This window comes from Coffea arabica, chromosome 4c (assembly GCF_036785885.1).
Source record: "Coffea arabica cultivar ET-39 chromosome 4c, Coffea Arabica ET-39 HiFi, whole genome shotgun sequence".
In the NCBI taxonomy this organism is placed as follows: Eukaryota; Viridiplantae; Streptophyta; class Magnoliopsida; order Gentianales; family Rubiaceae; genus Coffea; species Coffea arabica.
Genome location: NC_092316.1, coordinates 45340322 through 45367080, shown reverse-complemented (window position 1 = coordinate 45367080; position 26759 = coordinate 45340322). Strand labels below are relative to the sequence as shown.

General features: G+C 35.7%; 1 protein-coding gene across 1 annotated transcript; it reads left to right on the top strand.

Annotated features, from left to right (window-relative positions):
* The first annotated feature begins 25123 nt into the window (after positions 1-25123).
* On the top strand, positions 25124-26128 carry LOC140004824 (uncharacterized). Its single transcript, XM_072044974.1, has 2 exons — positions 25124-25559; positions 25770-26128. Exons 1-2 carry the CDS (start codon positions 25124-25126, stop codon positions 26126-26128), a joined length of 795 nt encoding a protein of 264 aa, XP_071901075.1.
* The last annotated feature ends 631 nt before the right edge of the window (positions 26129-26759 follow it).

Sequence of the window (26759 nt, the reverse complement as noted above, 5' to 3'; positions counted from 1 at the left end):
TTTTAATCTTTTTTGGGGGAAGAAATTACAAGAACTACTAAAATATAGAAAATAAATTTTAAAATGTTAACAATTATCATTATAAAATTCAACATTCAAGATTTCAAATTTTTTTATATTCCAAATCATGATTAATTTAGTACAAGGGACTCAATTGTTTCTCTCCATATAAATACATAATATTTCCCAAATTGTAAGGATAATAAAGTCATTTGACCATCCATGAGATAAGCATTGGGCACAAAATGGCATATAGGAGAGGTAAGTGATATTTCCAAAATTTCAAAGGAGGACAGTGAAATTGTCAGAAACCTCAAGAGAGGTTTCTGAAATGATCCCTTCATATATACCAGCAACGACGCTGTTCTACGATGAAAATTATCATAATGAAGATACACAAAAGTTTAATAATTGTCGAAAGTAAGGAAGGATCTTTCTTGTACTTGTTTGGATTGTGCTCAAGTCTTTTCTTGGTTGAGTGAGTTACACACGAGGGAGTCATCACGGAAAGATGTTGGTTTGCAAATTTTTTGTTAGGTGCTCATAATGTTTAGTTTTCTACTAGTACAGATCCTATTAGATATTGACAAGTAGATATTTTACGTATTTTAAGTGTGTTTTATTAGTTAGTTTTGGTGTGTTTTATTTAGTTTTATAGCTAATTAACTAAGTTTCTAGTGAAAATGCGTATTTTGTGGTTTAAAGTGTGAAAATTGCATTTTTATGGATTTTTATGATAAAAACTTCATGTTTTGTAGGTTTAACAATTCAATCAACAAATTGAGTGCATTGAGAAGATAATCGGATGATTGATGATGGTTTTAAGTGATAAAAATAGAATATGAAGTACAAAAGAGGAAATGCAATTAAGAACAAAAGAATGCAAGAAAAGTCAGCTTTGGTAACTTGTGGTATTTCGGCTATATCTTGAGTTCACACATTGGATTAAGATGATTCCTAAACCATTTTGAAGCTAAGAGATAGATCTACATTTGGTATGAAGACATCAAAGTCCAGTTCAGCCGTATTCCTAGTCAAAAAGTTGAAATACAGAAGTCAAAGTCTGCAGTCGAAAGCTGACAATAGAGCTCTGACCAGTTACTGGTATTTTGATCATATCTCAGTCCACCGAGCTCCAAATCCGATGATTCTTGAAGCATTGGAAATCTAATTCAGAGGACTACAGCTTCCATGTTTTGAAGAAGAGCCATTTCGGCCTACATTATAGAGAAAATAGTAGTTGAAGTGGCCAAATTCTGGTGAGAAATGGCTGCTCTCCACTTGTACAACTTGTTTCCTCCTCCAATAATTCACAGTTATTGATGAACGTGTGACAACCAATTAGCAGCTGTAAAAGGGATGTTTCAAGTCTCATTTCTTGACTACATTCATCTATATATAGCTATGGACTTGCAAGATTCAAGATAACTTTGGAAGGCTAGAGAAACTCACCAGAAATGTAGCTTTCACTAGTTTTTCATAGTTCATTAGTTAGGGTAGTGTTTTCTTCTTGTATTTGTAGCTAAACTTAGATGAAGTTGAGGATGAAGATGGAGAGCATGGAGTTCAAGTGACATGGGTGACATTTCTCCTATCACTTTATTTCTTGTATTGCATCTTATGTTTAGTTATAATACAAGTATGGATCTTTCTTTTATTTTCTTCATGTTTAGTTAAGTTTATGCCTAGAGTTATGGTTGAACTTGCCATATCCTGTTTGTGATGTTTACTTGGCTACTTGGTGATATTATTTTGACCAAATTATTTATCACTTTTGCTTATCTAATCATGATTAACTGGCCATTAATTGTGATTATCTTAAGGTGTTAAGTTTGCAATGAAAATTAGAATTTAACACTAGTTCAAAGAAGTTATAAACCTAGGTAGTACACTCACGAGAGTAGAGGTGCACCTTTGTGGCTTTAGTGACTTGTTTCATGTAATTTCATAGAAGAAATGAGCTTGTAATTAATATCATAACCATGCGAGTAGGTATGGTTTAGCTACAAGTATAGTTGATTTACTACGAGAGTAGGTTTCACATACATGAGGAAATTACGCCATAACTAGCCAAGGTAATAGCATTGACTTAACCGGTAACTTTATTTGCAAGAGTAGTAAGGAATTCCATACCTCAAGGAGTTTTCTAGTGTTAATTTTATTACTTTTACTTCATGTTTATAGTCTAAATAATAAAGGAGTTCAAAAATCACCGGTAGTTGCAATCTTCTCTGTGGAATCGACCCTTAATACCCTATACTCGCTCACGATTTGTATACTTGCAATAAATCGAGTGTGGGGTATTTAGGAGTTTATAAATGTAAAACTTGAATGTGGATGAACTAAATTGATATGTATACCCCGCGCACGTCAAGTTTTTGGCACCATTGCCGAGGAAGATTTGTCAATATTGGTGTTAAGAGCAACTTTATTAATTTAAACATTTTTTACTTGTTTTTCTTGTATCTGTAGTGTCTAGTGTCTTAATTTTTTTTTTAGTGTCTTTTTGAGTTTTTGTGTATGCTTTTTTTTATTTGTTTAGAGTCATCTATTCTCTTTGACTAAACTTTTTTTTAAGTTATTTTGAAAGCATGTTTAGGGCTCAAGGAGAGTAGAAAACATGAGGAGACCATGCATGAGAGAAGAAAGATCGACAATGGATGGTTACTATGTGCAAAGCTCCTTGAATCAAGGTAACCAAAAAATTACCGAAGGTATGTCATTTGAAGATGGTTTAAAGTGCTTAAGGGCTAAACTTGATGTTATAACATTACAAATTCAAATGGACACTATTATGCATGAAATTGAGCAAACGAGGAATGTTAATACTTTTAATTCGAATCATATGATTTGTAACTTGTGTGGAGATTATCATGCTACCTATACACGTAGACAATCTGTGACGCCCCGAAAAGAATGAGTGTGAGAACCCGGATATTTTTCTAATTTTCTAGGGCTTATTTTATTTAATCGCCCGCCTTTTCTACATTTTCTTTATTAGAAAAATTTCCCAAATAAAGTTTATGAGCAAAGATAGTTTTAAAATGACTTTTCTAGTATCGGTTAGTTTTTGAGAAATTAAAAGCGTATTATGAACGTGGGACCCGCTGATGCGGTAAATGCGATATTTTTTTGACAACTTGTTGGAATTTTGTATTAAGTGATATTATTTTACAAAGTGTTAAGATATTTGTATTGGAGAGACAAAAAAATAAGTTTTGAACCAAAAGGTGACAAGTGTCACCATAAGATTAAGTCTTGGACTTTGACTACACTATTCACTACTTTACCAAATAAATCAAAAAATTGCCAAAAATCATCCTTATTTCTAAAGCTTCATAGCCAGCTCTCTCTCAAAGGAAAAGAAAGAAAAGCTCTCAATTTCTTCCTTCTATTTCTTGCTCAATCTTCAAATCCAACCAATAAAACTCCAAATCATTCCATAAAATCTCTTTGCTAAGTGGTCTTGAGGTGTTTTGTGGAGTTGTTTGGAAGATTTAAGTGCAAGGTTGCTCCATCTCTTTGGTTACCAAGGTGAGTGGTGAAGGATCTCTTTCATCCCTTAATTGATGCTTAAATCATGATTGGTGGTGGTATGAGATGCAATATTATGGATTATATCTTGATTTTGGTTGAATTGGTGAAGTTTTATAATTATTGGGGATTTTTCTGTTTTCATATGGATATGATTATTGGGTCATGTATGATGATTGTAAATGATGTTTAATGACTTTAGGAGGTGGAAAAAGTGATTAATTGCAACCAATTTCTGTTTTGGACCAAAAATTGAAAAGTGAGGGTTTTTTGATGAACATTCTGTCCGAATTTTTAGGTCCTAGATAGAGGCCGAATTGGCCTTTGCTTAAAACATGAAAGTTGTAGGGAATGACATTTTAGAGGTGCCTACAAAATTTCAGATCAATCGGAGTAGCGTAGAGTGAGAAAAGTCGAAATTACTATTGCTGTTTTGGTTTACCCGAAATTGGGATTTGCGACTGTAATTGGTTGTTTTGGCTGGAATTGCTTCCGAATTGGATGTTGAGGCCTTGTGATGAAATTTAACCCTGTTTCTTAGCTTTCATCTGGTTTTGGAATTTCTGGATTTGGACTTGGAGAGCCTGAGTTATGATGTTTCCGCTAGAATACGTTTTGGTGAATCTGTTTTTGTGATTCCGATGTAGTATCTTGTATTTTTGACCTAGTTACACTCGAAACTGGGTTGAGTGACCTTCTGCAATATTGTACCCCTATCTCTTACCTTCGAAACGGTGGGTCTTGCAACTTCATCCGACAATCCAAGCGCCTTTGGTACCATTACCGCAAAATGACGTCAAAACTGTTTTTTCTGGTTTTGAGCTTAACTTTCATTTCCGAACTTTTCCCTAGCTTGAATTGTACTCGTATTACTTGGAGCTTGCTGAATGGCTATTGGATGAACTTGTTGTTGTGTGTGTACCTTTGGAACTGGCTGAAGATATAATGAAGCCATGATGGTTGGGAAAGTAAGCAAAATTAGGGGAAGTGCTGTCCGAAGTTTTAAAGGGTTTGATTGCTTTGAGTTTGTGATCTAAGACTTGGATTTGAGCAAGACAATGATATATGATGGATGGTTTTTGAGCCATGGAGGTGAGTGACCTCAAACTATTTCTAAAGTTATTTATGAACCGTTTTGTTTTTGCATTATTTACCTTTAAACTATTTCCAATGTTACTTTTGAACTGTTTTCTTGCATATCATGCGTGCTTGCATATGAGTGTTCCTTGTTTGCTATATCACTTGATTTATTGGCTTGTTATTATTGATTGATAATATGTTAAGTGCTTTCAATGATTGCTAAAACGAGTTTTCTAGGCGAGTGTGTACTTTATCGCACTCGACCTAAATAAATATGAAATTTTTAATGATTAATGATTAAATGCTAGTTGCGCATGAATGTAAGTCGTTTGGCTGAATTGGGCCCTGCCCTTCATTACCGATCGACTCGAGCCAGAAGCGGATTCGGTCGGGCGATATGGTGACCCTGGGTGAATTTGGTATACTCGAGTATTACCTTGTAGTCCGGCTACGTCCGGATGGGTGGAGTCCGGCTACGTCCGGATGGGTGGAGACCGGCCAACGTCCGGAAAAAAAAAAGATGAACGAATAAAAAGATGAACGAGGGATTATTTATAAAAAAATTAACGTATCCTTTCATGAATGTTACTCTCGCTTTCCATTATACATGTTTCTTGAATTATTGATACTCCATATTTAATGTTTTGTAAATGCTGTAATCGTTTCTGGACTTATCATTTGATCTATGACATCATTGATTTATGACATCATTGAAAAGAAATATTGTTAAACCGATTTGATTACTGATTTTCTGGTTACTCGCTGAGCTTTTAGCTCACCCCAAAAATATTTTATTCCCCTCCACAGGGCTCAAGGCGAAGGCAGGACTTGTTGTGCTTATTCACGTGAATGGATGACCTATATCTTGTACCGTTTTGGATTTGGAATCATTTGATGTATAGTTGGGAATTAGTTTCCGCTGCATTTGTGACATGTAATTATTGGAGACTTGGATGTATATTTGTGGACCATGTGATGTATATTTGAGATTTATTCTTGTAATTCATTTGAGTACTTTAGTGAATGACTGAGTCCCGGCGAGAGCCGGGCAGGCGGCCCGCCGAACCTTCTGGTTCGCCTTAGGGGGAGGTGGGGTCGTCACAGTTGGTATCAGAGCTTAGGTTTCAAATCTCTGTAGTGTATCCTAGACTTGAAGTTTAGGATGCCGGACTGTGGGTTTGGTTTGCAATATTAGTGATTCTTACGGGATATCTCGACTTGATTAGTGCAAGATGGAATGTCGAGGACAACATTCTTTTAAGGAGGGGAGTTTGTGACGCCCCGAAAAGAATGAGTGTGAGAACCCGGATATTTTCTAATTTTCTAGGGCTTATTTTATTTAATCGCCCGCCTTTTCTACATTTTCTTTATTAGAAAAATTCCCCAAATAAAGTTTATGAGCAAAGATAGTTTTAAAATGACTTTTCTAGTATCGGTTAGTTTTTGAGAAATTAAAAGCGTATTATGAACGTGGGACCCGCTGGTGCGGTAAATGCGATATATTTTTGACAACTTGTTGGAATTTTGTATTAAGTGATATTATTTTACAAAGTGTTAAGATATTTGTATTGGAGAGACAAAAAGATAAGTTTTGAACCAAAAGGTGACAAGTGTCACCATAAGACTAAGTCTTGGATTTTGACTACACTATTCACTACTTTACCAAATAAATCAAAAAATTGCCAAAAATCATCCTTATTTCTAAAGCTTCATAGCCAGCTCTCTCTCAAAGGAAAAGAAAGAAAAGCTCTCAATTTCTTCCTTCTATTTCTTGCTCAATCTTCAAATCTAACCAATAAAACTCCAAATCATTCCATAAAATCTCTTTGCTAAGTGGTCTTGAGGTGTTTTGTGGAGTTGTTTGGAAGATTTAAGTGCAAGGTTGCTCCATCTCTTTGGTTACCAAGGTGAGTGGTGAAGGATCCCTTTCCTCCCTTAATTGATGCTTAAATCATGATGGGTGGTGGTATGAGATGCAATATTATGGATTATATCTTGATTTTGGTTGAATTGGTGAAGTTTTATAATTATTGGGGATTTTTCTGTTTTCATATGGATATGATTATGGGGTCATGTATGATGATTGTAAATGATGTTTAATGACTTTAGGAGGTGGAAAAAGTGATTAATTGCAACCAATTTCTGTTTTGGACCAAAAATTGAAAAGTGAGGGTTTTGTGATGAACATTCTGTCCGAATTTTTAGGTCCTAGATAGAGACCGAATTGGCCTTTTCTTAAAACATGAAAGTTGTAGGGAATGACATTTTAGAGGTGCCTACAAAATTTCAGGTCAATCGGAGTAGCGTAGAGTGAGAAAAGTCGAAATTACTATTGCTGTTCTGGTTTACCCGAAATTGGGATTTGCGACTGTAATTGGTTGTTTTGGCTGGAATTGCTTCCTAATTGGATGTTGAGGCCTTGTGATGAAATTTAGCCCCGTTTCTTAGCTTTCATCTGGTTTTGGAATTTCTGGATTTGGACTTGGAGAGCCTGAGTTATGATGTTTCCGCTAGAATACGTTTTGGTGAATCTGTTTTTGTGATTCCGATGTAGTATCTTGCATTTTTGACCTAGTTACACTCGAAACTGGGTTGAGTGACCTTCTGCAATATTGTACCCCTATCTCTTACCTTCGAAACGGTGGGTCTTGCAACTTCATCCGACAATCCAAGCGCCTTTGGTACCATTACCGCAAAATGACGTCAAAACTGTTTTTTCTGGTTTTGAGCTTAACTTTCATTTCCGAACTTTTCCCTAGCTTGAATTGTACTCGTATTACTTGGAGCTTGCTGAATGGCTATTGGATGAACTTGTTGTTGTGTGTGTACCTTTGGAACTGGCTGAAGATATAATGAAGCCATGATGGTTGGGAAAGTAAGCAAATTTAGGGGAAGTGCTGTCCGAAGTTTTAAAGGGTTTGATTGCTTTGAGTTTGTGATCTAAGACTTGGATTTGAGCAAGGCAATGATATATGATGGATGGTTTTTGAGCCATGGAGGTGAGTGACCTCAAACTATTTCTAAAGTTATTTATGAACCGTTTTGTTTTTGCATTATTTACCTTTAAACTATTTCCAATGTTACTTTTGAACTGTTTTCTTGCATATCATGCGTGCTTGCATATGAGTGTTCCTTGTTTGCTATATCACTTGATTTATTGGCTTGTTATTATTGATTGATAATATGTTAAGTGCTTTCAATGATTGCTAAAACGAGTTTTCTAGGCGAGTGTGTACTTTATCGCACTCGACCTAAATAAATATGAAATTTTTAATGATTAATGATTAAATGCTAGTTGCGCATGAATGTAAGTCGTTTGGCTGAATTGGGCCCTGCCCTTCGTTACCGATCGACTCGAGCCAGAAGCGGACTCGGTCGGGCGATATGGTGACCCTGGGTGAATTTGGTATACTCGAATATTACCTTGTAGTCCGACTACGTCCGGATGGGTGGAGTCCGGCTACGTCCGGATGGGTGGAGACCGGCCAACGTCCGGAAAAAAAAAGATGAACGAATAAAAAGATGAACGAGGGATTATTTATAAAAAAATTAACGTATCCTTTCATGAATGTTACTCTCGCTTTCCATTGTACATGTTTCTTGAATTATTGATACTCCATATTTAATGTTTTGTAAATGCTGTAATCGTTTCTGGACTTATCATTTGATCTATGACATCATTGATTTATGACATCATTGAAAAGAAATATTGTTAAATCGATTTGATTACTGATTTTCTGGTTACTCGCTGAGCTTCTAGCTCACCCCAAAAATATTTTATTCCCCTCCACAGGGCTCAAGGCGAAGGCAGGACTTGTTGTGCTTATTCACGTGAATGGATGACCTATATCTTGTACAGTTTTGGATTTGGAATCATTTGATGTATAATTGGGAATTAGTTTCCGCTGCATTTGTGACATGTAATTATTGGAGACTTGGATGTATATTTGTGGACCATGTGATGTATATTTGAGGTTTATTCTTGTAATTCATTTGAGGACTTTAGTGAATGACTGAGTCCCGGCGAGAGCCGGGCAGGCGGCCCGCCGAACCCTCCGGTTCGCCTTAGGGGAAGGTGGGGTCGTCACACAAGCATAAAATATGGATTATTATGATGAATTAGGGCATTACAATCCTTATTTTGATCAATATGGTGCTAATTTGAGCAGTTCTTATGCTTATGTTGGGATAATCAATGTGCATATAGCAATTCTCCATGTTTTTATGATTACCAACTCGAATATGTCCAATTTGAATATAAATCATCTTGGGAAATGGCAATAGAAAGGTTAGCTAATGCACCTTTACCTTAGAAATTAGAAAGTGAACCATTAGCTAATGATTCTAGGCCATCTTAGGAGTTAGCTTTAGAAAAACTAGCTAATGCGACTTCCGACCATTTTGCTAGGATCGAGGAAAGGATAGATGAATTAACTTCTCACTTTGGTAGTATACAAGAGCAATTGCATGCATTTTGTGAAGTTATTTCTTCTAATGATATGCAAAATGATCCTATCATGAATGGTGGGAGTGTTGTATGTGAAAATGGATTATATTTTGGTGAAAATGATGCATCTAATATGAGTTTCAATAAAAAAGAGTCCATTTCACATGATAGTACCTTTGAAACTAACTTTGAATCTCAAGAGGTGAGATTTAATGACTCAATACACCCCTTGTGAGGAGTGTATATATTGAGAGTATAGGTTTTAAAGGTATTATAGCCCAAGAAAGCCATGCGGACGTTCCTTTGGTGAGTTCTCAAGTGATACACATTTAAGATAATATCTATGAAACACTTGAGATAAGTAAGTCACTTCCATCTCTCTTATCATTTAATTATGTGACTTTTGCTATTAAGCCACCTTTTAATGATCCACCACGATCTAAATTGGTGGATTATTCATTAACTAAGCCTCCTTGAAAAATGAGATTCAATAGTCGAGTCAACGACTATAAACAAAAGCGCTTGTTGGGAGGCAACCCAATGTTTTAGTATATTATGTTATTTTGGTGTGATTTTATATTTCAATTATGTTTTTAAGTTATTTTGTTGTTTTTCTTTTGTAGGTTTGGGAAATAGAAGCAAATGTGACCAAATGAGGTGAAAAAGGCGAAGTTTGATCAAGGAATTCAACCCCTCGATTTGAGTAAATGTTGTTTTTGATTCGTTAGAAAGGGATAAAATGCATGTTTTGATCATGTTACATGTGCGCGCATTGATAATTTTGGTAAAAAAATGGTCGAGAATGCATTTTGAGCATTTGGGGTAAAAGTTATATTTTTGGAAAGTTACAACATTTCTGTAGAAAACTGCAGAAATTGAAAACACGAGCTCAAAAATACGCGACTTGAAGTCGCGTATACCAACAACAAAGAAAACGCAACTTCAATATGCGACTCAAAGTCACGTATTCGTTTAAGTCGCGTATTCTATTCTGCATCATTAAAGCAGAAAACGCGACTCCAAAACACGAGTTCATAGGCGCATTTTCTGCAGTCGCGTTTTTAAGGATGTTTTTAAAGAAAAATGTAGGTTCCTTGATTCTCTTCTTCTTCTTTTCCTCATGTATTCCCTTGTACCTTGAGTAGTTGATTGTGTATTTTTTATAGGAACATCACCACCACAAAGGCTTAGGAGTTACGGATCGCTGTTATATGGTTGTTAATGCCTTTGTTATCACCTTTATTTCTCATTTTCCATTTTTAGGTTTACATCACTAATGGAACTAATGAAGTTGTGGAGATAACCGGACAATGGCTCGTGAACTTTTTACTTTGCGCACTTCAATCACATCAATAGAGAAGTATTACTTTCTTTATTTTGATTTTCCTTTTTACACATTGAGGACAATGTGCATGTTAAGTGTGGGGGGGGGGAGAATTGAGATCATATACATTGAATGTGATTGACTTGTTGGTTGTAAAATTGCAAAAATGCCCCAAAAGTTTCAAATTTTTTCAATTTTATCCAAATGGGTAACAAGTTCTATACCTTTAGTAGTTCAAATTCCTTCTACTTTTGACGTAAATATATGTTATTTGGAAACTTCTTTTCTCAATTTACTTGAAAATGATTATTATGTGATTATAATTTGTGCATTTATAGGAAAATATATCTTGTAAAGTGGAGAAAATTATGCCCACATTTTGCATATTTGATAAAATTTCTTCTCTTTATTTGATTTTATAAGTTAAGTGATAAATATGGTCAATAATTGCAATACTCTTCTCATGATTATTCTTTTGAGGGACTAATTATTATATTTACTAAAAAAAAAAGAGAAAACAAAATGAAAATAAAAAAAAAAGAAAAGAAAAAAAAAAAGAGAATAAGAGTTGTCCTACTCCAATGATTCTTGTGCTTAGTAACCGGGGGTCTTCATCTACAAATGTCGACTTTCGCGTCAAATGGTACTTGAATTAAGAGTATGCAAGGCAATTTGAGTATATGAAGTGTTGAGTAACCGGCGATCTTTATCTAAAAATGTCGATCGTCGCGTCAAAAGGCACTTTCACAACTTAAGTATATATTTAGCTATGTTATATCAATAAATCCCTCTTTAAGTAAAATAAGAAGATGATCATGGGTTTAGGGTGTATTTTATTGACTATATGAGTTACTTGCTTGTGAAATTGGGTAAGGATGAGAAATTGACTTGAATTTGTTACAATAGCGGTATAATTGGCTCTCCTTTACTTGATATTATGAGTACTCGAGGATTAATGGATGATTACATAATGGTTATTTACCTTGTTTTTGAGGAAATGAAGTTGAATGGTGCACATATGTTTATGTTCAAAATTTGGAATCATTGTTGGTTTGTATTTCTAATTGCTTAAGGACAAGCAATGGTTCAAGTGTGGGGGTATTTGACAAGTAGATATTTTACGTATTTTAAGTGTGTTTTATTAGTTAGTTTTGGTGTGTTTTATTTAGTTTTATAGCTAATTAACTAAGTTTCTAGTGAAAATGCGTATTTTGTGGTTTAAAGTGTGAAAATTGCATTTTTATAGATTTTTATGGTAAAAACTTCATGTTGTGTAGGTTTAACAATTCAATCAACAAATTGAGTGCATTGAGAAGATAATTGGATGATTGATGATGGTTTTAAGTGATAAAAATAGAATATGAAGTACAAAAGAGGAAATGCAATTAAGAACAAAAGAATGTAAGAAAAGTCAGCTTTGGCAACCTGTGGTATTTCGGCTATATCTTGAGCTACACACATTGGATTAAGATGATTCCTGAACGATTTTGAAGCTAAGAGATAGATCTACATTTGTTATGGAGATATCAAAGTCCAGTTCAGCCGTATTCCTAGTCAAAAAGTAGAAATATAGAAGTCAAAGTCTGCTGTCAAAAGCTGACAATAGAGCTCTGACCAGTTACTGGTATTTTGATCATATCTCAGTCCACCGAACTCCAAATTAGATGATTCTTGAAGCATTGGAAAGCTAATTCGGAGGACTACAACTTCCATATTTTGAATAAGAGCCAGTTCAGCCTACATTATAGAGAAAATAGCAGTTGAAGTGGCCAGATTCTGGTCAGAAATGGCTGCTCTCCACTTGTACAACTTATTTCCTCCTCCAATAATTCACAGCTATTGATGAACGTGTGACAACCAATTAGCAGCTGTAAAAGGGATGTTTCAAGCCTCATTTCTTGGCCACATTCATCTACATATAGCTATGGACTTGCAAGATTCAAGATAACTTTGGAAGGCTAGAGAAACTCACCAGAAATGTAGCTTTCATTAGTTTTTCTTAGTTCATTAGATACGGTAGTGTTTCCTTCTTGTATTTGTAGCTAAACTTAGATGAAGTTGAGGATGAAGATGGAGAGCATGGAGTTCAAGTGACATGGGTGACATTTCTCCTATCACTTTATTTCTTGTATTGCATCTTATGTTTAGTTATAATACAAGTATGGATCTTTCTTTTATTTTCTTCATGTTTAGTTAAGTTTATGCCTAAAGTAATGGTTGAACTTGCTATATCTTGTTTGTGATGTTTACTTGGCTACTTGGTGATATTATTTTGAACAAATTATTTATCACTTTTGCTTATCTAATCATGATTAACTGACCATTAATTGTGATTATCTTAAGGTGTTAAGTTTGCAATGAAAATTGAAATTTAACACTAGTTCAAAGAAGTGATAAACCTAGGTAGTACACTCACGAGAGTAGAGGTGCACCTTTGTGGATTTAGTGACTTGTTTCATATAATTTGATTGAAGAAATGAGCTTGTAATTAATATCATAACCACGAGAGTAGGTATGGTTTAACTACAAGTATAGTTGATTCACTGCGAGGGCGGGGTATACATAATTAAGATACACAAAAGTTTAATAATTGTCGAAAGTACGGAAGTATCTTTCTTGCCCTTGTTTGGATTGTGCTCAAGTCTTTTCTTGGTTGAGTAAGTTACACACGAGGGAGTCATCACGGAAGGATGTTGGTCTACAAATTTTTTGTTAGGTGCTCATAATGTTTAGTTTTCTACTAGTACAGATCCTATTAGATATGAAATGTACCTCTTTGAAGGAAAATTTTACAATCCTTATGTACCTCAACCAATGTACTTCATGAGAAAAACAAACTATGCTAATAACTTTTCAAAATTGGGAAAATTTAGAAAATGGGAACAGAAAAATTCAAAATTCAAAAGATGAGTGTAACATCAGGTGAATTTTGGAACGGGGTATGGGTTATTATTTACCAATTAACATAGGTAATAAATTTATTGTTAAATGACTGAATTCTTTTCATAGTAATGTGTATTTCATTGAATTGTAACGTCCTTATAAATAAAAATTGACAATTTCTTAATATATATATACACATTCGAATATTCACATTTAAATCGACATATGTGCACATATGTATACTCACGTGTGCACATATGGTGCAAGTGCACGTACACATACAAGTCTTGGTATATGCAATTACGGTCACTTCACATGTTTTTACAAACTAAATTTATTATTTATGAACTATAACCTTTAATCTACCTAACAATTTTTTGAAAATTTACACCTAGCTAATGAATACTAATTTTTCCTATTGTCTTTTTCCAAATTTTCCCTTCAAAAATTGACCAAAAGTTTGTTTTACTAACCAGTTGTCTATTTCCAAAGGAAACAAAGAAAGGATCTATATCTAGTGTACACAAATATAGAGAATCTGAGATCTGATGCAAACAACCAGTCAAACTTAAACCCTTGATATTAATCCATGGACTGATTTTAATGTAACTGTAACTATAGTTTAAGTTCATTCTTTCCAAATATTATCCAAATAGAGTTTAAAATTTTAACAATAACTGATAAATAATACTCGGTTATATGCAGATAAAATTTAAAAGATTTGGCTAAAGTCTAGTCATAATCAAGTCCAAAGCGACAACAAGAAAGGTTTTCCCTTGAACTTTGAAGAATTTTTAAAATTGACTAAAAAATTTTTAATTTTTCAATCCTATCCTAAAATTGCAACCCTCCCCCCCCGGCCCCGGGCCCAAAGTATTTTGCCCTTCTGAGTTCTTGAAGTCTACTGCTATCAGTTAAGTTTATAAACAATCGCATGTTTCAAATGAAGTCAAATACTAGTTGGCAATTTAGGATTCAAAACTTTTAGTACATAAAAATAAATGTAAAAATTTTTGTTATCTACCATACAAAAATTTTTTGTCATCTAGTTGTTATTATTGTAAAATATTATATAATTTTAACAAAATTCACACAACTATCATACTGGTTATTAAAATTTTTTAACAAAAAATTTGTCTTAATCGTCTGAATTGCCCCCACTCTCTGCTACTGAGTCAGAATATTATAAATATACACAAATGAGACATAAGAATAAATAGAATATACGTCTACAACTAATCTTTGCTGGACTTTTCAAAAGAAAAAAAAAATATGTTTGTTGCACAAAGATAAATAATTTTCACCACTTTGGAAACTCGCAAAAGCAAGTGTAGTTTTTTTTTTGGTCAGCCTTTAATGTTGTCTTGCTTTTAGGAAACACAAAATTAGACGCCTCCGTCTCTTTTTCTAGTGTCATTTCTTGGGCTCTTTTGGCTTCGCCTCCCGTAAAATCAACCCAACCCAACGTAGACGGTGGCTTAGTGCAGAACATCGTAATTTTCATAGGTTGTTCGTTCAATGGGAAATATTAACTTTTTTTGTTTCAATATAAAGTAACTTTCATATTTTTTTTTCTTATTTTGATTTAAACTAATAAGATTTAGTATTTCTTCTACAATTTTTATTCATAAATTATATGACAATATGTTTAAAAACTTAAAACCATATGCAAAGAAACCTATTTTCAAAGAGAATATAGATATAAAGATAAGAAACAAGATATTAAACTATTACTAATTAGTACATTTAATGTATAAAAAATTCTAAAAAAACATAAAAAAAAAACTAAGCAGATCAGATCACATATAAATAAATGTGAGGACCCGCAATTTTTCTTATTCTTATTTTATTTTACTGGCTTAATTAATTATTTACTCACCCGTTTTCTCTGAATATTTTATTCCAACCTTTTTGGATCCATTTACATGGAACTACGACTTGCATATATTTTAAAATGACTTGTTTCAAAAATTAATTTTTGGAAAGCTAGATTAGTGAGAATAGTGAATACGTGTTTGGAGACTATAGCCGATTTGAGAGTACAATGAGATTGAAAAATTGGAGACTTGTACATTAGCCTTGAAATAGGTATTTTTATGTTTAAATGCTCAAGTGATAGTTAGTTATACTATCGTTATAAGAATTTCTTGGAGATTTCACTTTATCGCGCTTAAATCGGAAGTACGCATTTTTACGCGCGCGATTAGTTGAGGGACTTAAGACTATTATTTTTAGACTATTAAGAGTGAATAATAATAGTATGAATGAAAGTGCATTAGAGGTTTAGTGCATAAGTAAAATAAATCCGAGAGAAAACGAGCACGAAACGCGCGCGTATGCGCACTAGTCTTAGTTGACTTTTAGAGTATTCTTAGCCACACAATCTTAAGCTTCCTCAAGAAGCTTTTGCAGCTGCAACAACCTTTCTTTTCTTCTCTACCAGCCGTGCATCACTCCAAGGAAGAAGACAACCAAAATTCTTCTTCAACAACTCCCTCATTTCTCACCCAAATCACTCCAAAATTTAACTACAACTAGCAAACAACTTGGAGATTCACTTGAGCTTGGAGGAGAGCTTCATTTCACGGTTTTTCTTGGGCTTAGAGTGACCGAAATTTTCTGCTCAAATCATCCAAGGAGGTAACAACGATCAACCTCTTAAACCTTTGTTTGTGGAAGTTATCTAGCGCTTATAAGTTCATAATTTCATGTGGGTAGCTTTAGATTGATGGATTTTGGTGTGTGGGCTCTATGAACTCCCAAAATGACTTGAGGACTGATTTCATGAGTTTTGATGTTATTACTATCGGTTTAGTGTTTAAATTAGTGGAAATAAGTTGTATTGATGAAAGGAAACTCAAAGGAGGTGATGAGCAAAAATATTCCGAAACTGCCCCTGTCATTTTCGTGTGCTTTTGAGCACTTTTCAGTGGTTCAATTGACTTGTTTATGATGTATATATGTTGTATAGGTTGTGTATAAAGTTTCCACCAAAAATTACTTGATTTGGTTGGCCAAAAGTTGAATTTTCGAAAAGGTTTCAAAACTGGAAATTGTTCCCGGATTACCCAGGCAGTGTTTTTGTTTCAGCCATAACTTTTTACTCCGATGTCAAAATCGAGTGCCATTTATGGCACTTGAAACTAGACATTCTCAGCTTTCCAACGGTATAAAATCCATGTCCTGATTCCACCCGAGTGAACCGTACCAACCGTTTCAACTTGGCTGCCCTGTTTCGCTAGTTCACTGGAAGCTCTGTTTTGATTAGCAAATTGATGCTCAAATATGAGCTAGTTGTAGATAGATTTTGAAAATTATTTCTTCAGAGAAATTGTAGCTTTATGAATCTAGTTTTCAACACTACCAACAATTCTCAATTCCAAGTTGAATTGAGTGAGTTCTGGCCATATTTCGAAACTGATGCAGTAAGTAAAAACCCTCTTTTTGGCTAGTTAAATGGCCTAGCTTGATTTGGGACTTGTTGTTTTGGAAACTTTGATGTCCAACATCTACCAAACTTTATATTAGATGTTCCTTGGACTTTGTTTCACAAATAAACTAGATTTGGGTTGGTTGCATTGGACAAAATGTTTAAAAAGGAAAGAAGAGCTAGAAGACAGTTTTGCCTTGGGAAATTTCTTGAACTTTGATGCTTTAGTTAACTACCTTCCCGTATGAATTTCTAAATGAAATTTGATAGAGGAGTAGTTCTCATATGGAGGTTTAATTGTGCAAAATTTGGCGATATTCTAAGACCATTTTGATATCCAAAAGATGTCCCAAAATTGCTCTTCGAATCTGGAAAACTTTTCCTTTTCTCTTAGCCGAATGGCCAATCTTGACTTGGGACTTGTTATTTCAAAATTTTTTGTGTTAATCACCTAAGAAAATGTATCTTGAATGTTACTTAGACATTTTCTACACAAATGAACCATGTTTGAAAATATTTCATTAGCCAAATGATTTAGAAAAGGGAAATGGTAGCACAAGGCAGCTTTGCATTGAAAATTTAGAAAATTTCGTGACTTTGTTAACTGACTTCCCGTACGTATTTTTTCATGAAATTCGACAGAGGAATAGCCCTTATATGGTAGTGTAATACTGATAAATTCAGTGCCATTCCGAGTCCGTTTCAATGCTTAACCAAAGTGCCAAAGTTTTTGATTTGAACCTGGAAATTGCCTAAAAGTTTCAATTTTTCAGCAACTTTGAGCTACTCTATCTTGGTGCTCAAAACTCCGATTCTTATTCCACTTCTTGTGTTTTAAACTTTGTTTATGACTCTAATTGAGTTCGAAATTTCAGAGGCTAGTTCACATTGTGTGAATTTTTTCGAATTTCCAAACTTTGCCGAAAACCAACCCCAAAACTGGATCGCAAGCCAAAACAGCAATTTTGAGACAAATTTTGAATACCTTCCGTTTGGAATCATGGAAAAGTGTCTTCTAGAAACTTTTAGTACTTTGGAAGTAGTTTCCAACGGTACCAAGTTTTCCAATTTTGGACTCATAGAGAGTGAGATCTGATTTTTCAAAGTTTGCTTGCTGAATCTGAAATTTCCGAACTTAAAGGAAATTGAGGGTTTCAAACTCTCCATTTTCCTCTGATATTGCTAGACCATTTTACACTTTATTTCAAAGGCGAAAATCAGATTTCTCTTGTGTTTTTGAAACCCACTTCCGAGCCTCGATTATAAATAATTAAGGTTCAATTCATGAATTCTCCTTAGATTGTACACTAGTACAACCTTCTTTGATAAGTAGGGGTTCTAAGTGATAGTGTATAATAATTGATGGTTATTTGCTCAGGCGCTCAAGGAGACCTTCAAGAGGAACTCGAAGTGGACATCTAAACACTTGTTTGAGTACTTACTCACTTGTTTTGAATAGGTGAGTGTTCCATATAGGAGTACGTAATTTGAATAAGTCTATGACATGCTTATCCCATAGTTATTAAGTGTTAAGTGCTACATGTTAAATATTTACCACACTCATACATATCTAAGTAAGGTATACTTGAATTACTAGATATGAAATGCTTGAAGAGCATATTTACGTGACTACTTGAACTACTCGATATGAAATGCTTGAAGAGAATATTTACATGACTACTTGAACTACTCGATATGAAATGCCTGAAGAACATATTTATGTGACTATTTGAATTACTCGACATGAAATACTTGAATTGCATATTTATGTGAAGTGTTTTAATGATTAATTATGCTATGGCTGCATAAGTCGATCGGAGTGAATCTCCTCGATTCTTAAGTGATAAAAGTGGGAGACGGCCAATGGCGGCCCACTAAAATGATAAATGTTTACCAATTAACCGTGATTACTTAACCGTTAACCGTAATTACTTACCGTTTACCAATTTACTTGATTACCCGATTACTTGACTACTTGATTACCATAAATTCCGTGTTCATATGAAATTTCAGTATATTCCTTACTTGTTTAGATGTTATGTGTTACTATAATTGATCATATGAAATTGTCCACCATTTTAAGGTGAGTGTGTACTTTATCTCACTCGACCTACTAAAACGATAAATTTTCGCCGTTCATCGGTTTATTTGTTTACTTGTGCATGTTGTAAGCTCTAAGCTGAACTGGGCCCTGCCATTGGTTACTAACCTACTCGAGCCAGGACTGGGCTCGGTCGGGTAGGTTGGAACCCTGGAACACCGTTTCGATATACTCGAGTATTACCACTGGAGGGATAAGGTGATGGCCAGACAAACCGAGGGGATCCGGAAGTTATAAGGTGCAAATGACCGACATGGTTCCACTGGAACACCGTATCCTTCAATGTGTGTTTATTTTGCATAGAGATAGCTATTTCATGCAAATGTACCAACGTGCAAATCTTGTATCATACCTGTGATACATTCAAATTACTCGTACAATGATGAATGTCTTATGTTCATGAGCCAACGTGCAACCCCGAACCATACATGTGGTATGCTCAATTACTTGATTTATTAGAACTGCTAGTGTCTTGGAACCTCACTGGGCTATGTAGCTCATCCCACGTTTTTGTTCTCTTTAACAGGGTTCGAGACCAAGAGTACTTGTGAATAGTAATAGATAGTTTTCTTTTGAAAATTCAAAGTTGTATTATAGTGGATGGATATAGTACATATTCCGTTGGGTTGTACTTAAGATTGAAAGCTAAATAATTGTAAGTGTGAAATATTTTGGAGTACTTTAAATATATATCGAAGTTATTCGCAGTATTTCGAGTTTTTGAATTGTGATTTGTAGTGAGTCATGGTGAAAACTAAGCAGGCGTCCCGCGGATACCCTTTGGTTCGCCTTTGGGAGAAGTGAGGGCATCACAATAAATCACAAAAAATGACATCCGAATCTAATCCTCATAAACTTTTGATCCAAATGTAATCCAATCCTCATATGATCTGATGGACCGAATATTTGCTAATTTGGATCGGATCACAGGAATTTTCAGATCAGGGGTTAAGATGCATGCCCCTGCCACATCTGCATTCATTCTGACTTTGATAACTATAAGTAGAGGAGGGGTAACTATCTGGTTGCAAATAGCTGATCATTTTTTGCAGGACATAAGATTTCTCAACTTTCTTTTGTGTTGAATAGATATAACTGAGCCAGTTTGGCAATGAATCATGATTGATGAAGAGCTGCTTTGTACAAGTGGAATCAATTCTTTATGTTCCTCATGTAATTAAAAGCAAACAGGCATCAATTCTACCTGTTTTTATCATGAACACGTCAATTGCATGGAAACCAATTTCTGCATGTCATCACATAAAGCAGATAAATAGGAAATACAAGAAATTAAAAATGTCATTCTTCTGGTTCAGGAGATACCCTGTAAGATCTTTCCTCCATTACTTTGACATTTGTATTATCGTTGGTTGGGGTAATTGCCTTCTGCTGTGAACCAGAACTGCGTGCAACTTTTGATCTAGATTCGTTTATCTTCACTCCATTAATCAATGCCACCAAAACACTTCCTTCATCAACGCTCATTGCCACCTCAAACACCTAATAAAAAACTTTTTTCCAAAAAAAAAAAAAAAGTCTTAACTTTCATTTCACACTACTCGCATAAAAATAGATCTTTTATCATACTTACTGCTTCGCTTGCACTTTATCAAAAACCACATTCAACACATTTATAACCTAAATTAATAAGCGCTAAACGATAATTTGCATAGAAACAACTGATGATAAACAAAAAAGGAAAAAGGTCAAACCTAAACAAGCTTCCTACTCCACCATTTCTGAAGCTTCCAACCGCTGCCATTGTCCTTCTTTTTGAGTGATACAGCACAAAACAATCCAAATTTCCAGGGAAAAGAAATGTATACTTAGAAATTCATAGAATTCCAAAGGCTGTGAAAAACTGACCCAAAAAAGGGAAGAAATTGCGAGAAAAAAGTGGAAACCTGAGTGCGTAATAGGTGATGCGATGGCGGAGGCGTTCTACTTCTTTAGTAAGGTGTTCGACGAGAGCTTCCTCTTGCTCTTTCCTCATTGTTCTCTCATCGTCTTCTTCTCCGTGATTGCTGCCATTGTTGCTTCTCTTTTCTTCTCCTGCTCCGCTTGTTTTTTCGATTTTAGGCTTTCTGAGAACCGGACGGGGAAGGCCATTCATGTTCATTTAGTCTTGTTTCTTTCTTCTGTGATTGGCTCTGGTTTTTATAGTGTTTGACGAGCTTTTGCACCTTACTGCCACTTAATGCTATTGTTGATCGTAGATGTGATTCTTTTTCAACTTTTTTATCCTAATAATAAATTGATAGTGAGTTGGGACTAAGGAGTATTACTTAATCAACCTTCAACATGATCTTCTTTTTAATTATGATTAGTTACTTAAAACTCTTTTCTTTTTTTATTTAGATAGACAAATCCTTAATCCCTATGGTGCTTCCAAATTTTATTGCATTTATTACTTGCACGATTAACTTTTAAGACACACAAAAGAAAGAATTGTGCACTTGTTGTAATTGTGCAATCATTCGTTATTTTGATACATTTGTTGTAATTGTGTGCACATTTGTGACTTTGACACAAGTGTTGACATGCAATTTTACAAATAATTTCATTAGGCTAATGCGCTCCTCTAAATTAAATAATTACAGCGTACTTTTTTTTGGTTTTGCATGAAAGTAGATAATATGTAGTGTTTCCTATCAATACAAAATTCAATTTAGAACTTTTCTTAACTCACAAATTGGAATTGATAGTTTATTCTGAACTATTTTGTCCATGAATAAAATTAAGGGATAATTTCAGAAACCTCCCCTGAGGTTTTTGATAATTTCATGTGGCTCCCTTAAGGTTTCAAAAATTACAACTACTTCCCTTATTCATTTTAAATGACAATACAAACCTTAATATTTTAATAAAACTCTCTTGTTGCTATGTTTATAAAAAGGATGGATTTTATAATTTCATTTTCCTTCTTATTCATTTCTCTTATATTTCATTAGAAGTATAGAAGAACTATCAATGTTGTCGTTAATACCTATCCAAATCAAACGTTAAACTAGTAATTCTTTTTTTTGATGACTTTTAATATCATCTAAATTTTTTTAGCTCTTTTTTTTGTATCAAAATCAACAATAACTAAAAACAAATGGTCCAAAATCACTACCAAACAATGGTAGTTCCATCACTAAACTAGTCTGTAAACTGATAGGGCATTATTTGATAGTAATTTTATTACTCATTTTCCCTGTTATACCTATCAAGTATTGTGTTAATTGCCGATATCTACTTACATTTGGTATTTGGGTCTAATTCCAGGAATGGAGCAGAAAACTACCAAAAAGAAAGGGAACAAGAGACAATTGGGCTAAGGGCCCACCTTGTGTACTTCATTGGCTCAAGTCCTACGGGAGAGAGCATTAGTAATCTCCTTTGGCTTTTAAGAGGGACATCAGCGGGGACCACGAAGAAGCAAAGGCTTCTCTTCAATTGGACTTTTGAGAGAAACACACGAGGAGAAGCTTTTTCCTTGTAATCTTTTGCTTGCTTCCCAATTGCGGTGGGACCAGAGACTAGATAGCTTTAGTCAACTTTCTTTTGTTTCTCTATAAGTAGAGAACGGACAGAAGCAAGCGGCCAGTTTTAGTTTTTAGTTCAGTTTTTAGTTTTCTTTCTTTTTCTGACTGGTCTCTGACACACGCCAGGTGTTTGACAATATTCCCCAACGGGGAAACATCTTTTATTCCTTGCTTTCTAGTAAAGGCAATGCCGTTGCAATCATTTAATTCGTGAGGTGATTTAATTATGCGGCGTGGCTAAACCTTCAATTTAGTCAAGGGTCAACTCGACGGTGCAATCCCGAAATTCTGTGAGATCTAATTAGTTTTCACGCGTTCCTCAATTTATTAATATTTGTATGCTGTCTGCTTGAATTCTCATGGGATTTATTTATTAATTGGATGTCAAGGGCCCGATGTTCAATGTGATTTATTAATCTCGTGCCAATTTAGTCAATTAAATCCGTAATTGTTTGATTGATTAATATTATTAGCAACTGGTGTGTTTACACATCAGGGGAGCGTGCAATCTAATTTAAATAACCCTCATAGCGTGTTATTGATTAGGGCTATGTTTTTCTAGTTGTTAATGCAATTGGGAAATTAATTCCTATGGTCGTACCTAGGAGTATTTTCTGATTAGGGGTAATCAATGGTCGTACCTTGGTTATCAATAAATTAAGGAAAAATTGGTCGTGAGACTTCGTCAACGACTATAACTAGCCTATTAATACATTAAGTGAACCTCCCTTGCATCAATGATCGGATAATTGGACTATGCCTGAATAGTTGTATCCTTGGCTAGAATTTATATATTCTTGATTTAATTCCCTTTGTTTTTTATATTCGTGCTAGTTAATTATTTGTTCCAGTGAATTATTTAATTATTTTTTTAGTTTAACTCCGATAAAATCCCCCTTATTCCAATTGAAATTTTAAAAGAAACAAATATCCCCAATCCCTGTGGATTCGACCCTACTTATCACTGTCTACAGAAGTTGTATTTTGTTTGAGCAGGTATTTATTATTGCACAGGTTCGGCACCTGTCAATTTTTGACACCGTTGCTGGGGACTGGCGTTAATTATTTGTTCCTTTTTAAATCTAATTTGTTTTTGCTTTCTTTCTTTCTTTCTGATATTTTTCTAGTTTATGCCTCGTTCTTCTCGTACAGGCGACTTAATTTTTGACCCTGAAGTAGAGAAGACTGCACGCCAAACTAGGAAAGAGACTAGACAGCTCAGAGAGGAGCAGCCCAGTGCTGCATCTCAAGGACTGGATCCGGAGGTGGAATCGTTAAATCTGCATAGTGATCACTCGAGTGATTCGGACCAGGAGGAAGTCACCATGGCAAATGCACGAACAATACGGGAGTTGGCCGCTCCAAATTTGACCCAACAACCTCTCTGCATAACTTTCTCTCGCCTTAGTGAGAATGCAGCTTTTGAATTAAAACCTGGTCCAATACATTTGTTGCCTACTTTTCATGGTCTGTCAGGTGAGAAACCCCACAAACACATGCAGGAATTTGATGTGGTGTGTTCGAGTATGAAGCCTTCGGGAGTAACTAATGAACAAATTAAGTTAAGGGCCTTCCCTTTTTCTCTCAAGGATTCGGCAAAAGACTGGTTATACTGTCTACCTACAGGCATTATCACCACGTGGCCAGAGATGCAGAAAAAATTTTTTGAAAAATATTTCCCTGCGTCTAGAGCTGCTAGTTTGCGAAAGGAAATATGTGACATCAAACAATTTCACGGGGAATCCTTGTATGAATATTAGGAGAGGTTCACCAGGCTGCGCACCCGATGCTCTCAACACCAAATAAGTGATCAACTGGTGATTCAGTACTTCTACGAGGGGCTACTGATGAATGATAGAAATATCATTGATGTAGCAAGTGGAGGTGCACTGGTGAATAAAACTACCCAATAGGCTTGGGAACTAATCGAGCGAATGGCAGAGAACTGCCAGCAGTTTGGTACAAGAGAGGATGTTCCTACGAGAAAAGGCAACGAGGTAAGCTCATCTTCCATTCAACAGCAGTTATCTGAATTAACCTCATTTGTTCGACAGATAGCTGTAGGAAATGTACAGCAGGCCAAGGTGTGTGGGATATGTACGAACAGTGGTCATACCACCGACTCGTGCCCACAGTTACAAGAGGAGGGAATTGAGCAAGCAAACATGGCTGGTAACATGCCCATGCCACGTAGACAGTATGACCCCTATTCCAATTCATATAATCCGGGTTGGAGGGATCATCCAAATCTGAGCTATGGGGGAAATAAGCAACAAAATTTCACCCCCAATAGACAACAGGGCTTCCAGCAACAATATCAAACAAAGAATCAACACTCTTCTAACCCAGGTATGTCCTTAGAAGACATGGTTAAAACCATAGCCTCTAACACTATGAAATTTCAGCAGGACACTGAGGCCAGCAGTCAAGAGATGAAGACGCGTATGCAAAACTTGAAAAATCAGATGAGTCAATTGGCCTCAATTGTCAATCGACTGGACTCCCAGGGAAAGGGAAAACTGCCATCCCAACCTGAGGTGAATCCCAAGAATGTAAGTGCAATGACCCTCAGGAGTGGGAAAGAGGTTGAAGGACCAGCACCAGTAGCTCCGAAGGACAAGAATGAGGACCGCATTGAGAGGACCGCATTGAGAAGGAGCTTGAGGAAGAAGGAACGCCCGGCATAAATAAAGAGGTAATACGTACCCCAGTGGTTCCAGTTAAGCCTAACCCACCACCTTTTCCTAACAGGTTGGAAAGGCCTAAAAAGCAAGACAAGGAAAAGGAAATTCTGGAGATGTTTAGAAAGGTGGAGATAAATATCCCCTTACTTGACGTAATTAAGCAAGTACCCCGGTATGCCAAATTCTTGAAGTACCTATGCATCAATAGGAAGAAATTGAGGGGAGATGAAAGGATAATTGTGGGAGAGAACGTATCCGCAGTGCTTCAAAGAAAACTTCCGCCCAAGTGTGGAGAGCCAGGTATGTTCACTATCCCTTGTAAAATCGGGAACACTAGCATTAGGAATGCCATGTTAGACCTAGGAGCCTCTATAAATGTGATGCCCAAGACTATTTATGTTTCTCTAAATTTGAGTCCCTTAAAGGAAACTGGCATTATAATTCAATTGGCTGATAGGACTAATGCTTATCCCGATGGGGTGATAGAAGATGTGTTAGTGCAAGTGAACAATTTAGTGTTCCCCGCTGATTTTTATATTCTTGATATGGGTAATGAACATTCTCCAAATCCATTACCAAATTTGTTGGGGAGGCCCTTCTTGAGCACGGCTCGTACAAAAATTGATATTAGTGAGGGCACCCTAACGATGGAATTTGATGGAGAAATAGTTCATTTTAATATATTTGAAGCCATGAGATAACCTTGTCATTCTAATGCTATTTTCGCTGTGAGTGTAATCGACCCTTTGGTGCAAGAAGTGTTTGAAATTAATGACAGGGATGAATTGGAGACAGCAATCACCAAACATTTGGATCTGGAAGCAACTTGTGAAATGGAGTTAGATGTCAGTTTGCAAAGAATGGTTGGAGCTTTGCAGTCGCTAGGCCAAAGTTCTCTAAGGTATGATGTCGCTCCTATATTCGTGCCTGAACCACACCTAAAGCTATTACCCTCTATCGTGCAGGCACCTGAAGTGGAGTTAAAACCTCTGCCCGAGCATCTAAAATATGCCTATCTAGGTGAAAAAGGGATGTTACCAGTGATAATCTCATCCAAATTATCACCCAGGGAGGAGGATAAGCTGCTATGGGTTCTAAGGGAGCATAAGGAAGCATAAGGAAGCTATAGGTTGGACAATTGCGGACATAAAGGGTATAAGCCCGTCCGTGTGCATGCATCGAATTTGCCTGGAAGAGGATGTTAGGCCGATAAGACAACCACAAAGGAGATTGAACCCCATCATGATGGAAGTGGTCAAGAAAGAGGTAATCAACCTTCTGGACGTGGGAATCATTTTTTCTATTTCAGATAGCCTGTGGGTGAGTCCAATCCAAGTGGTGCCAAAGAAAGCAGGGGTAACTGTGGAAGAAAATCATGAAGGGGACCTCGTTCCAGTTCGAAAGCCTACGGGTTGGCGCCAGTGCATCGATTACCGCAAATTGAACGCGGTGACCAAGAAGGATCATTTTCTTCTTCCATTCATCGATCAAATGGTTGAAAGGTTAGCTTATCGTGCCTATTATTGTTTTTTAGATGGTTTCTCTGGTTATTTTCAGATAGCAATTGCACCAGAGGATCAAGAGAAAACAACTTTCACTTGCCCCTTTGGCACTTTTGCCTATCGAAGGATGCCATTTGGATTGTACAATGCCCCTGCAACATTTCAGAGGTGCATGATTAGCATTTTTTCTGAGTATGTAGAGAGAATAATTGAGGTATTCATGGATGACTTCAGTGTCTATGGTGAT